Source organism: Macrobrachium nipponense, chromosome 7, assembly GCF_015104395.2.
Source record: "Macrobrachium nipponense isolate FS-2020 chromosome 7, ASM1510439v2, whole genome shotgun sequence".
Classification (NCBI taxonomy): domain Eukaryota; kingdom Metazoa; phylum Arthropoda; class Malacostraca; order Decapoda; family Palaemonidae; genus Macrobrachium; species Macrobrachium nipponense.
The window spans coordinates 24,116,697-24,132,148 of record NC_061109.1 but is presented as its reverse complement, the minus strand read 5'-3'; the positions used below and the strand labels follow the sequence as shown (position 1 = coordinate 24,132,148).

The window sequence follows — 15,452 nt, the reverse complement described above, 5'->3', positions numbered from 1 at the left end:
GGGAACAGGACTCCCGTTATCACCATCACAACCCTCATTTTCAGAAGACAACAGTGGCTTGTCATCAAGTGATTCCAATTCAGTAGGAACAATGTCATCTCCAAGATATCCCCCTTTACCAACAGGCACACCTAAGAACTTGACAGATTAAGAAAAGAAATCTTTGGTGAAAGAGTGCAAACAGCTAGAGTGACCAGAAGAAGAAATGCTGTCAATGAGAGATTTTCAAGGAGGATAAGGAGGGAATATGTCTTTGTCCAGAGGAACTGGAGGAAGAGAAGAGGGACGGTGGCAGCTAATATACTAGATGGGAAGGACCCCTTTGGCTGATCCTGCATATCATCCTGGGACAGGGGACTTCTGGGCGGCCCTGTTCTCCAGAGCTCGTTCTGAGGTGATCCAGAGAGAGGGAGAAGATCACTACTTATGAAGTCACAAATTCAAAAATTTCTATCATGGAAGAAATCATAGTTGAGGATGTTAGGTGGGTGAAGTTAAGAACAAAGTTGGGTACAGTGTCTGGGCCTAATGGGGGCATGCATGGACAAGGCAGCAATGGGGCAAACAACTTTAATCCCCAAATCAGACGTAGTAACTCGGGGACTCCACAAGATTTTGGAGGAAAAGCTGGCGGAGCGGAACCTTTAAGGCTGAGGAGGGAGTAGGGGCTAATTTGCTGATCTTGGAAAAACTAGTCAAAGAGGCAAAGAAGAACCATAATACTAGTCTATTTGGGTTTTATCAATATTAATAAGTCCTTCGACTCAGTAAATCATGAAGCCATCCTGAAAGTACTCCAAGACCGCCAGCTAGACGACTCCTCAACCAACTATTTGGCCAAATACTATTCAAAATTAAGGGCAAAAATCCTCTCGTCCAAGGTGAGGGTGACCAGATGTGTGATGCTGGGAGACCCAATGTCCCCCATCATCTTCAACATAGCTGTAGGACCAGCTCAAGACAAACTTTTGAGTCGAAGTTGTGGCTAGACTGGTAGTGGTGACGACCAGAGTAGGTTTGTCCGCAGTAATTGAATCCTTATTAAATGAAGCAGGAAGCCTAGGACTTGAGCACGGCATACAGAAGTGTGCCACCCTCGGTGTCGTCGGTGATAGGACGAGAAAGATGTGGTACCAGGACATGAGACTCTTCTGGCACCAGGGAACAAAGATTCCCACAATAGGGACAGGGGAGGTGTTCAAATACCTCTTGATTGAAGAAGGGCCAGACACCAGAACCAATGGAAGAAGAGCAATTGGAAAACTTTGGAATAGCTTGTGCAATTTACAGAGAGCCCCCTTAAGCCCCAACAAAGGCTGTGGACATTAAAGTGGTTGGCTATCCAAAGGATATTGCATATAGCAGTAAATGGTCATCTCAAAGGCCATCATTTGAGACACTTAAACACTTAAGTGATAAAATTCCTCAAAAAGGCATTACATCCGCCTAAAGGCACCCCAAATGCTGTCCTGTATGCCTCGCTTGAAGACAGAAGATTGGGGTTCTATAATTTTAAGATGATACTAGTAGAAATAAAAAGGAAAATGGACAGATTGAGAGAAGAAATCTTCGGTGAAAGAGTGCAAACAACTAGAGTGACCAGAAGAAGAAGAAATGCTGTCAATGAGAGATTTTCAAAATCAATGGAAAGAGGAACTGTATAATGCAGTAGATGGAATTGGTTTGAAGGAGGTCACTAAGGGCCCTAAAGCAAACTGGATTGATTCGGGAGATGCTCTGGTGCCTGACGGGTGATTTTGTAATCTTGTAATACTGAGGATGGGTGTACTGACGAATCCAGCAAGAAGCACTCAGGGAAGAGATGTGGGAGGATGCTGTGATCTGGGGCTGTACTAGTCAAGGTATGCTGCACCATATTCTTCAGAACTATCTGCAGGTGCAGCCTTGGCAAATTAAGAAGCATGATAACATCTTGCCCTGACTAGCCGGGGGGGCTCGAAGAACAAGGCCACCAGGTCCAGAAAGAACTCCACACCTTGACCATGCAAGGGCTACGCAAAGCCAACATTGTCTTATGGAATAACAACAGTAATTATGTCCTGGAACTCCAAATATGCAGGGATAGTAACATTGCCACCCTTGAAGACAGGACCACAGAATGTCCAGAAGTATAATACCCCAGATGAGATGTAGAAAGTAATAGAGCTCTCAGGGCACTCCCCAGAGGTTGCTGTAGTCACAGTCAACTGGAGGGGGATGCCCTCAAAACAAACGGTGTGGGTATTAAAGAAGTTGGGCCCTTAAAAACATCCATATATCCCTTCTGTTCCTTAAGGCGATGGAAGGAAGCCACTTCATATATGCAAATTATATGGGAATGGCAGGAGGCGGCAACATCACTTTGTGGATGGACTGAGGTGCGACCAAATGAATAAACTTTCCTCCGGGGTTTAACCCGATGAGTGGAAACCATGCCAGGACAGGAGGTAAGCTAGTAAACACCTGGATGCTCCCAGTAAATATTATGAATAGAGTGTAAATAGCTTTTAGCGTATAGAGTAAATGAGGTTAATGCTAACAATGTGGTGGTTTAGAACTTGTATGTAATAATGTAGGAAGTTAGATTAACAAATAAAAAATAATGTTATGGTGCCATAACTATTATTGGCACCGATAACCGGAATTCTTCACATTATGGCGTCATAAATTGCTGATTTAATGCCGCTAGAAAAGTCCCATAAAACTAGATCGCCTTTAACCGAGTCTGCTGATAGCCAGGGACTGATTAAATATAGTATATTATTTAAGAATATATATATAATAATATATAATATATATATATATTATCTATATATATATATATGTATATATATATATATATATATAGATATAATATATATATCACACAACACACACACACACACACACACACACACACACACACACACACACACATATAAGGGCCGGAGCTGGAGCTCAAAGAAGATATATCCCAAAGGAAGTAGTAGGGAAAGGCATCCTCTTCTTTCAACAGTTTATTAATGCCGACGTTTCGCGACGAATTCCAGATCGCATTTTCAGGGCTAAAAATATATATAAGTTTACGAACATTAATAATTGATCTAATTTAATTTATATTAAAAATGTCATGGCAACAGCTCTCAATAAAGTAAAAAGTTAAAAGTTAGAAGTTAAAAGTTAAAATTCAACAGCACCTCCACAGTCAGACATATTAAAAGTACAGGACTTCACTAAAATTTCAGAAACACCTACCTATACAAAAGAAAGAGTAAAACTAACACAATATAGGTAAAAATACAGTGAGGCAGACCAGCTGCCCAAACTAGGCTATGAACAATTTTACAGAGGACGTTTGGGTATTTAATGACGGTACAGTCTTTTTAATAATGATAATTCTAAAATTGTCAGGTTGTTGTTCCGCAGTTGGCCCAAGATAGAAAAATCCTTGCTGTCAATATATGTTTTACATGTTTTTGAGTGATTCCGTATATTGGATTGTTCTGGATTAGATAACCTACTACCATGTTCTATGGCTCCCCTGTGGGGAATCAATTCGAACCTTCAACAGCCTCCTCGTGCATCCCACGTATGTCCCATGATCACATCTTGGGCAAGTATATTTATATACGACGCTGGACAAAAGCAGAGGACTGAGTCGGTCTTTGACTCTAAACAGCGATCCAATGGTTAAGGGATTTTTGGGGATAATTTTCAAGTCTACAGCCGGAAACATCTTTTGAATAGTGGATGTGCATGTTCTCCTGAAGGTATCATCATGCAAGAAAGGGAAACTTGCAAACATCTTTAGTCTCGATACAGTAGATACCCGTGTTGAATACACCATTTTCTCTGTCAGCAGTTTGTTTAGAGATCTGAAAAAAGTCGTGAAGGAAAACAATTATTATTAAAATATTTCACCAGAAAGGATATTTCGTCGTGAAAGCTTATCCAGTTTGATGAGTGAGTATAAGCTCTATGGAGGAGGGTTAAAATAGAGTTCCGTTTAAATTTAAAGAAACGCTAACTATAAAAATTCATTCCCAAACCAGTAAATGTGTTTTTTCTATACACACCTGTGTAAAAGCCTGAGTCATCTCTGGAAACAATAAGATCAAGGAAGGGAAGCCTGTTATTTACCTCTTTCTCCATAGTAAACCTTATGTTTGGATGTTGTCGGTTGACGAACTCCAGAAAGGACTCTGCAAGGCATTCATAACGAAACAAGGCGAACGAGTCGTCAACGAATCTCCGATAGAATATGCCAATAAAATGTATAAATAATCAGTATGTACTCATTTCAAATAATTATTAATTAATAATTAACTATAATACACAAACAAACAAAAAACAAACCTTCCAATCGATTGTTTACATACAGCTCTTACCCGTCTTACGAGTATCGAACGAGCGCCAAGCAATCATTTTTCCTAGCACACAGTAAGCCATAAATTGTCATTAGCATCTCTCTTCAACTAATGAAACTACCAAACAATATAATAACCATTCATTTCTATTCTTTACTGACAGCTATAATGAAACATACGTATACGTAATGTAATAATAAAACAGAAGAAGAATTCTAAAAAAAAACGTATTTGTTGGCAGTCTGATTTATTTTATATTTTATGATATCTAATTCACAATTTTTTTATTAAATGTATTGCATGTACTCATTTCAAATAATTATTAAGTAACGTTAACTATAATAAACAAACAAAAAAAAGCTTCCAAACGTCTGTTTACATCCAGCACTTACGAGTATCGAACGATCGACAAGCAATCACTTTACACAGTAAGCCATAAATTTTCATTATCTGTCTTCAACTACTGAAACTACCAAACAGTATAATAACCCATTCATTCTATTCTTTATTCTAATCTTACCTAAATGTTTTTTTTTATTAAATGTATTGCATGAATAAGTTTTTCAATTTACAGCAACCTTTTACCAATAGAATACTTAAAGCACAAGGGGTAGATGCTGACCAATAGGAGAGCAGGACCTTATGGGGTGACTAGCATCAGGAACCAATGGGAGAGCGGGAGGATGGTGGCGAGTTTACTCAGTTGGCGGCCTGCGAGTTTTAAAATTGTTCTCGGTGGTCTGGGCGAATCTCGGGACTTTACAGCAACAACCTTTCGTATCTTGAAAACTTTTTGTATGTAGAGCAGTAAAAATTTTCGCATTGGCTTTCGTATCTTGAGTTTTTCGTAAGTAGAGCCTTTCGTATCTCGAGGTACTACTGTATATATATATATATATATATATATATATATATATATATATATATTATATATATATATATATAATAATATATATATATATATTGTATATTACAGGCGGCCCTCGGTTAGCGGCAGGGGTTCCGTTCCTGGCCACCGACGCCAAGCGATTTTCGACGTTGAGCGATTTTAAAGCCTACGGACGCCGCACACCTTTCGAAACTCTAGACCAGTCAAAGGCGCCGTAATCCCACAATGGCGCAATAAGTAAAATTATATTTATGCAGTATAGTACTATAGAATTTACTGTACAGTACATGTGGGTGTCTAGAGTATGTAAAGATATAATAAAGTTTATACAGTGTACAGGCAGCTGTAGTGTTCAGGTTATGATAATTAGTCTTGATAGTCCAATTTTATGAGAGATCAAATTACAATGGCCTAACTTTATCCATCTTCTAGTTACATAAGTTCAATAACAGCAAAAGAGAATGGTGAAAGTGTGGTTTTAACGTTATACTCGTTGCGTGAACATGTACAGCCATGAACAACCGAACGAGAAACTACTTTTTTTTTTTTTTTCCTTAGTACAACCGAACTGGATAACATCTGTTTGGCTTGTATTTCGATCATCGTACTACAGTGCAACATTGCCGTATTTGTTATAAATGGCGTTATGTATAGAATAGAACTGAGATATCTTAATGTAATAACTTTACTCGCTATAGATCAGAGATCAATATAGATTAAAGATCAACCGGGAAATATACCGTTAAATTTAAACCTAGTTATAACTGAAGCTGAGAAAACTGTTCAAGCTGCTAATGACTATTATCGTACATCGGCAACAAGGATAAAACTGCAGTAAACGTCTGCCATCACACAACTGTAGATAAAATTGGGATAAAATCATTTTAATCAAAACTACTGTGCTTGAAAGAACACATTTTACTGTTGGTTTCATGCCAATATAAGATAAATAACGTAAAGTTCGTATTACGATGATATAAAGGATTATTGCGAACGGAATCATGTAATTTTTTACGCAATAAACATGCCGCCAACGTAATCTGTTAACGAAAAAAAATAGTAGTTCACATTCACAACGAGACATATTCAATAAATATTTCCACCTAAAAACACGCTGTATAAGGAAAAATAACTTTGTCTCATATAAGTCAAGTATATAGATATTCGTTTATGCTAACTAGAAGCAAGAGCATTCGCTCAGAATTGCGTTATGGTGAAACAAACTCTTATTCATCAGCTGATTTCAAACCACAACATTGGCTGCTCCGCGGAATACGGGCTTAAGTTTGCCGTAGTATTTTAAAATACAATAATATGAGAATACATACAATATTCTTGGATACAGTGAAATAATGTATAACTTTTTTAAAGGATTTATGGAAAAGATGCATAATTAATAAATAACACAATGCATTTTTCGGAACTGGCGGACAAGAACGAACATGAAAAACCATCCCCTGACAACGTGGAGCGTAGTTACAAAGGCTGCCTTAATTTGTATCTTATTTCTGTACAAAAACGAAAATACCTTTAAGTAATATATTTTCATACACATTTTAAACATAAAAGCATAAACATTTAAAAATCGACACATCGATCGCTAAATTTGCACTTTTTATCTCGATATTTTCGGAAGAGCGGCAGACGGCGGCATACAAGAACGAACTTGAAAAAAAACAACGTAGTTGATAACTTGAAGGGGAGTTTCAAAAGCTGCCTGTTTATCATATTTCTGCACAGAAATAAAAATACCCTATTTGTAATACATTTTCATACACATTTTAAACATAAAAGCATAAACATTTATAAAATCGACACATCAATCGCTAATTTGCACTTCTTTTTTTTAAATCGATATTTTCGGAAGAGCGGCAGGCGGCGGCTTACAAGAAAGAACATGAAAAAATATCGTATTTGATAACGTGAAGGGCAGTTTCAAAAGCTGCCTTTGTATCATATTTCGGTACAGAAATAAAAATGCCTTTCACGTAATACATTTTCATACACATTTTAAACAAAAGCATGAACATTTATGAATCGACACATCCATAGCTAAATTTGCACTTACGTAACTCGATATTTTCGGAAGAGCGGCAGACGGCGGCATACAAGAACGAACTTGAAAAAAAACAACGTAGTTGATAACTTGAAGGGGAGTTTCAAAAGCTGCCTGTTTATCATATTTCTGCACAGAAATAAAAATACCCTATTCGTAATACATTTTCATACACATTTGAAACATAAAAGCATAAACATTTATAAAATCGACACATCGATCGCTAATTTGCATTTTTTTTCTTTTTAAATCCGATATTTCGGAGAGCGGCAGGCGGCGGCTTACAAGAAAGAACATGAAAAATATCGTATTTGATAACGTGAAGGGCAGTTTCAAAAGCTTGCCTTTGATCATATTTCTGTACAGAAATAAAAATGCCTTTCATGTAATACATTTTCAGACAACATTTTAAACATAAAAAGCAAACAACTTTTATAAAATCGACAAATCGATCGCTAATTTGCATTTTTTTTAAATCGATATTTTCGGAAGAGCGGCAGGCGGCGGCTTACAAGAAAGAACATGAAAAAATATCGTATTTTGATTAACGTGGGATAAAGGGCAGTTTCAAAAGCTGCCTTTGTAATCATATTTTCTGTTTTTACAGAAACAAAATAAAAAAGGCCTTTCATAGTAATACCCATTTTCGATACACCCATTTAAACCATAAAAGCATAAAAAACATTTAATAAAATCGACACATCGATCGCTAATTTGCACTTTTTTTAAATCGATATTTTCGGAAGAGCGGCAGGCTACGGCTTACAAGAAAGAACATGAAAAAACATCGTATTTGAGAACGTGAAGGGCAGTTTCAAAAGCTGCCTTTGTATCATATTTCTGTACAGAAATAAAAATGCCTTTCACATAATACATTTTCATACACATTTTAAACAAAAGCATGAACATTTCTGAATCGACACATCCATAGCTAAATTTGAACTTATGTAACTCGATATTTTCGGCATAGAACAGCGTCAGAGGCATATATTTTACCCTAATACCTACATAATAACTTTCCATAAAATTTGCTAATATAATTTGCATAACCTTTATGGTCTGAACGGTATTTCTACATATGTATGAACTCGTTAGACAACGGCGCTAGCGGCGCTGTTAACTGAAATTTGTGCCGTAAAGATACCTTTAAAATGCCTTATTTTTTTAATGATTATTTTTGACGACCGCCGTAAAACCGATTCGCCGTTGAGTGATTGCGCCGTTAACCGCGGGCCGCCTGTATATATATATATATATATATATATATATATATATATATATATATATATATATATAATATATATATATATATAAGCGAATCTCACAGGAAAATGATAGTTAGAAATCCAAGCGCTTTTGTCTTTACTCAGACATTGTCAAGGAGCTAATGAAGTACAATTGGAGAAAAAGGTCTCTGGTACAAAACAAGATCAAGAATACCAGATGGTTAATTGTCAAAAGGGTAAAAATTAAAAGAGATAATCCAGGATTATTGGATATCATACGGTGACAAACCTAAACAGATTTGACCCTAACCGAAATTACAAAGTATCTCTACAGTCCAAAACGTGTAAAAACTGAATATATCAATTTTGTTGCTTGTTGCTTATATTTATCTACAACTTTTTTCATTATGAAAGCATCAAGTTTAAATAAACCAAGACTTAAATTTAGAACATTGCTATTATTTGACTTGATGAAACAAGATTCAATGATATTCATTTTGATATTCCTTTTAACTGTGTCATTGACACAGTTAAAAGGAATATCAAAATGAAGGTAATTGATTGAATATTAGTAGAATGTAATAATTTTAGCTTACAATTGCGTTTTTTTACCATTTCGGTCGAGTCAAAGTTGACCGAAGGTTGAAATTTTGACATCATTATTTATATGAAAATGTTTTCAAAACTGATAAAAGCAACAACCATGGGTTGTTTTTCATTGTATTCTACATGAAATTGGGCACATTTTCATATATAATACTTTATGTAACAGCTAATATAAAACGGTGCAAACATTACGACAATCGGACAAAAAAATTTCTGATTTTTTTCGGAAAATTTACCACACGGACGCAAGGAAAACGTGTTTTTTTCATAAATTTACCATAAATCAAAATATTGTGCTAGAGACTTCCAATTTGTTGCAAAATGAAGGTAAATGACTGAATATTACTAGAATGTAAGAGTTTTAGCTTAAAATTGCGGTTTTTGACCATTTCGGTCGAGTCAAAGTTGACCGAAAGTTGAAATTTTGGCATTTATCATTATTTATATGAAAATATTTCAAACCTGATAAAAGCTACAACCATGGGGTGTTTTTTATTGTATTCTACATAAAATTGCACACATTTCCATATATAAAACTTCATGTAACGGCTGATATAAAACTGTGCAAACATTACGACAATGTGACGAAAAAATTTGATTTTTTCGGAAGAGATACCTCGCGGACGTAAGAAAAATGTTCTTTTTCAAAAATTCATCATAAATCGAAATATTGTGCTAGAGACTTCCAATTTGTTGCAAAATAAAGGTAAATTAGAAGAAAATATTTCAAAACTGATAAAAGATACAACCATGGGTTGTCTTTGTTGTATTCTACATGAAATTACGCACATTTCCAAATAGTATAAAACTTTATGTAATGGCTAATATAAAATGGTGCAAACATTACGACAATCGGACGAAAAAATTTCTGTTTTTTTTTTCAGAAGAGTTACCATGCGGACGTAAGGAAAAAGGTTTTTTTTCATAAATTCACCATAAATCGAAATAATGTGCTAGAGACTTCCAATTTGTTGTAAAATGAAGGTAAATGATGGAATATTACTAGAATATAAGAGTTTTAGCATACAATTGCGTTTTTCGACCATTTCGGTAGTTAAAGTTGACCGAAGGTTGAAATTTTGGCACTTATTGTTATTTATATAAAAATATTTCAAAACTGATAAAAGCTACAACCATGGGTTGTTTTTTGTTGTATTCTACTTGAAATTGCGCACATTTTCATATATATAAAACTCTATGTAACGGCTAATATAAAATGGTTCAAAAATTATAACAAAGTGACGAAATAATTTCTGAGATGTGTCGCTGATGCTTTTTAGTGCGAGAAGAAAGAAATTCCCGCTAGTGCGCCTGGGTAACAATTGTAAACAAAACAACAGCTTGATCCGTGAACTCCTAGCATCCCTCAAGGTGCGTGATTCAAAAGTTTTTGGCAAGTAGGCCTATAACTATTTTTCCGGAAATTTAAAAAAAAAAACTTTTTTGAGTCAACATTTCATACGTCAATTCGGCACCCAACAGACAGTTCCTGTCAACGTTTAATACGTCCAATAGGCGTTTAAGGGATAAAACTCAAGAAAAATCCCCTAAAAATGTCTATACCTGGTTTTTTTAATAGTTTATCTCAAAAAGTGTATTTTATTATGAAATTGATTTGAAAAAAACAGGAATTTGTGGATATTTCTCAGGGAAAAATACCACAAATAGGCAAATTTCCTGTGAATAATGGGGGGATATGTTTCAGAGAGAAAGCCATGAATGCGTGAGTCCACAAATCCAGAGAATGCGAATATGGGGGCCCACTATAAAAATGTATATAATATATATATATATATATATATATCATATAATATATATATATATATATATATATATTATATATATATATATATATATATATAGTATAATTAGAATTTAATTTTAAATGTCAGTTATTAATTGGAAATCATTATTTTGGTGGTTTTCTTTTTCAGCCATATATTATAGTATTAATGAATTTCTGTTCTGTCTGGTAATTCTCATGCATACACATATCATAAGCTGAGAACTGTTTATAGATTTTCTAGTATTAGTTGCATTCTGTTTTTGTGTGTTGTTTGTATAATATTTGTGAATAATACAACACCCCACTTCCTGCTTTTTTTACTTTTGTTTTTTGGGAAAAATTTTGGAATAATCATCTTAAGTGTCAATGTTAATGTAGTTTTTAAAACTTAGTTGTTTACTAAAATTCCATTTTCATATTTTTTGGTTTTCCTCTGAAGTGTGTTGGGTTTTTATAAAGTCCAGCATGTATATTGGAGCATATTGTTTAACTGTAACTGACCTGGAGCTTAATTTTTTTTATGTAACATTGAGGGAAGTACCATATGATATAAATACAGTCGTACCTAACCCTACATCATTTTTGATTATGCAAGTTAGGTCAAAAAAGGGTTCAAGTTTAACAAACCCTTTTACAAAACAGCCTAGCCACCCTACACACCCCTGTAAGCTAACACATAGCAGTGTCAATACAATTACAGTAGTACCTCGTACTTCGAATTTAATCCATTCCAGAAGGCTGTTCGAAGTACGATTTGTTCGAAATATGAAACAAATATCCTCATAAGAAACAAAGGGAATCAGGATAATTCATTCCAGCCAACCCAAAAAGTCCCCCCTTTTCACACTTTTTCTATTATTAATGTGTTCAAAAGTTAAATTTAGAATGTAAAGTAATGAAACAGTATGATATATGAAGTAAAATTTTCTAAATTTTATTTTTTCTGTTTACGATTTATGAACTGCTTGGTAAAAATGGTGCTGGCCGGCTGGGGGAGGGAGGGAGGAGAGACGGGCACTTGAGCAAACCGAATTGGTTGCAGTATGAAAGGTTGATAACAAAATCAATTTTATTCCCATATTAGGTTCAAAGATGATCAAAGGAATCGATAGTGTATGTGTCCGATTGTGTGTCTGAGAGAGAGAGAGAGAGAGAGAGAGAGAGAGACGAGAGAGAGAGAGAAGAGAGAGAGAGAGAAATCAGCATGTTTACACTTTGGATCTTAGGTGCACAAAAGAGATTAATTATGCTACAATACATCAACTTACTGTTGGAAAACCGCAAACTTTCAAAACAAACATGAGGATTTTTCAAACAAATAAGCAATAAGTCAAGAATGCAAGAAAATGAAAGAGATAAGATAACTTTTCGCAAAGAAGCCGTTTAAACAAACAATCGAAGGCATGCAGAAGCTGAAAGCAGCGCCAGTTTGTTTATTACAGAGCTGAGTTACTTTTACACTAGTAAAAATTTGTAAAAAGCAATTTTCACTAGATTGGTATGTTACTGTAACAAAAATAAAAGTGGTTTGGGCAGATCGAGTGTAAGTGAAAGAAATGGGGGAATAATTATCCCAGTTCAGCTGATAGTCAGTGAGAAGCAGAATCTCTCTCTCTCTCTCTCTCTCTCTCTCTCTCTCTCTCTCTCTCTCTCTCTCTCTCTCTCTCTCTCTCTCTCTCTCAGATCGAGTGTAAGTGAAAGAAATGGGTGAATAATCATCCCAGATCAGCTGATAAGTCAGTGGGAAGCAGAGTCTCTCTTCTCTCTCTCTCTCTCTCTCTCTCTCTCTCTCTCTCTCTCTCTCTCTCTCTGCACCGAACACTGACTCGAGCAAGCTTTTTTGTTTCTTTTTTTACTGTATTGCATTTGATTGATTTCATGTTTTATCATTATGTCAAATTTATTGTGGAATAACATTTTATTTTTTGTGAATTGGTATTGCTTTTACGTACATATTATAGTAAATATTTTACCGACTCTTCTCTCCTCACAAATACCACGATGCACAATAACTTGAAATCATTCATTCATTATTCCTCAAAAATATAAATGCTCCCTCCCTCTACATCAAGTTAGCTGTGTATCACCGCAACGATCCAACGATGAAATGATGAAAGATTTTGTTAATCATTTGTGCTAAATTTTATTGTGAAAAGCTTTTTTCTTTCATTTACTATTATGTTAATTTTGTTCAACTAGACCGTGTCAGTTAGCGCACCAAACACTTATTATTAAGACTTTTTTCTGTGTTGCATTTGATTGTTTTCATATTTTATCATTGTTAAATTTATTAGGAAATTCCCTTTTTATGTGAATTGTTATTGTTATTGCTTTTACATACATACAGCAATATTTGAACTCTCTTCTTCTTCTCCTCAACATATCAACACTCCCTCATTCAGTCTCAAGTCAGCTGGGTGTGACGACACCGCGGCTACGTACGATTTTATACATCTTTTATGCTAAATATTATATAAAGATAAATTTTATATTAAATGCTTTATACTTTTATTTATTTTTTCGAATATTGTTATCATTAAACTATGTATTGTAAATGAACAAAAATTATTACAGTTTAACTTGTAAGACCCAGTAGACCGTTGAATACAATTATAAACTAGATAATCAGTCAGTTCGAAGTACGAGCGTTTGTTCGACAAACAATACAAAATTTTCTCAAAAATTTTATTCGAAAAATGGAAAGTTTGACATAAACATTCGATAAATGAGGTACCACTATACAAAGATTAATTTTTTGAAAATTTTACTGTTGTTAAAAAACATTAAAACTTAAATACAAGCATGTATCGTATACTTTACTATACCCTCCTGAGGATTGATGTCAGTATGCACAATATTATCCTGTGACTTAAGCCAAGAGAAACAAGCTTGGATGTTAGTCTATTTATAATTTCTGAAGCGTTCTCTCTCAGTCTATTCATAATTTTTGAAGCATTCTCTCTCAGCAACTGTGCTTTCCTGTGGAGCAGCATTACACTAGCGTAGGCATTAGAAACTTTCTTTGGAGTCGTGAACCTAATTTTTAAAGATGAATTCAGTGCATATAAGACACTGACAATAACAGGTACATAAACACACTTGAATTCGCTGCCAAGAACTAGCGTTGTCTTGCAGCCAAATGCTGGAACTACCACCATCAGTTGTCATGTACTGCAACGGTATTTTTTTTATTTGTAAGCTACTTTTCTTCTGTGTATACATTATATTATCTAATGTATTTGGCCCTTTTCTTTGATTTTTGTACTTGATATTTAAAAAAAAAAATTTATTACTGACCTTCATAAAGTTAAGCGAGTGAGTTGTTATTTTCCCCTATTTTTAACATAAACTGCTCTAAAGTCAAAGATTTTAAAGTCAGAATAACTTAACTATAGGTATTTCAGTATTGTTTTCATTTGTCCATGAAGTGTTGAGTGTTATATCCCCTTGATTACAGACTGGACTCAGATGTTTAGATTTGATCAAGCCTTGGTCTTTTCAAAATTAACTTATGGGTGTAAAGTACACACTTCTGCAAAGCCAGATATCCTTAAAATTCTCAATTCAGTTCAGTGGAACACAGTTGTGTACAGGAGCATTAAATCATTTCCCACTGAGAGCATGCTTGTAGGTGCTGGTGAGATGCCGCTAGATCTTCATTACAAGTGTCTGCTGGTTTGGAGCTGGTACAGATTTCAGAAGCTACTTATGTCATTAACCAGCATTTGTATAAGAAAGGAAAGGCATTGGAAGTTTTATGAAAATTACCCCAAGCAACCTCGTCCATTCACTTTTAGAGTAAATTTTATTGTCTGAATTAAACATACCCAGGATCAAGAATTTACCGGCAAAGTATTCAGTTAGTCCCCCCAGAACTTTCCAGAAGTAAAATTCTGTAGATATATCGGTTTCACCAAGACAAAATTGCCCATTGGTGTCAGCTTAGGAGTGGCCTTCCCTGATATAGAAAGAAGCGGGAGGTTATCTGTTGCATAGATTTTTATAGCAGAACTATATGCAATTTTAAAGGCTTTAAAGGGAATTCTAATTCAGAATGAAAATAATTTTATTATATATTGTGACTCAAGAAGTGTTCTTCAGTCACTGGAATCTTTTAATTCTTTAAACCCTCTGATTTTAAATAGTATATTGGAATGGCTGCTTTTACTGAAAAGAAGAGGGAAAGAAGTGAAGTTCTGTGGGGTGCCTTCCCATGTTGGGATGGTTGGGAACGAGAAAGCTGACCAACTTGGCTAAGTTGGCAGTCAGCTCCTGAGAACCAGCAAGATGCCTACTACCATCATCTTTCCTACTGTTATCCCTACATCAAGGGGTCGGTTGCCTGATGCGCCTTCTCCACTGTCTTCTGTCAAAGGTATCATCCTCCACCAAACCTCTTCTCTCCATATCTTCCTTCACATTATCTTGCCATCTAATTCTCAGTCTCCCTCTCGATCTTCTTCCTCTAACATGATCCTCCCAAGCCCTCTTCTCTCTCTCCTCATCATCCATCCTCAACACATATCCATTCCATCTCAATTGT

General features: G+C 35.2%; 1 protein-coding gene across 5 annotated transcripts in view; it reads left to right on the top strand.

The window, feature by feature from the left end:
* Positions 1 to 15,452, top strand: part of LOC135216994 (monocyte to macrophage differentiation factor 2-like) — a 291,269-nt gene that overhangs the window by 135,605 nt on the left and 140,212 nt on the right. Inside the window, exon 6 of one of the 5 annotated variants that reach the window (XM_064252553.1) lies at positions 15,055 to 15,255. The exons of the other annotated variants lie outside the window; for them this stretch is intronic. Within the exon in view, the coding sequence (XP_064108623.1) occupies positions 15,055 to 15,153 (99 nt within the window). The 3' untranslated portion in view covers positions 15,154 to 15,255. Of the gene's footprint in view, positions 1 to 15,054; positions 15,256 to 15,452 lie in introns of those variants that run through there. 5 annotated transcript variants of the gene reach the window in all.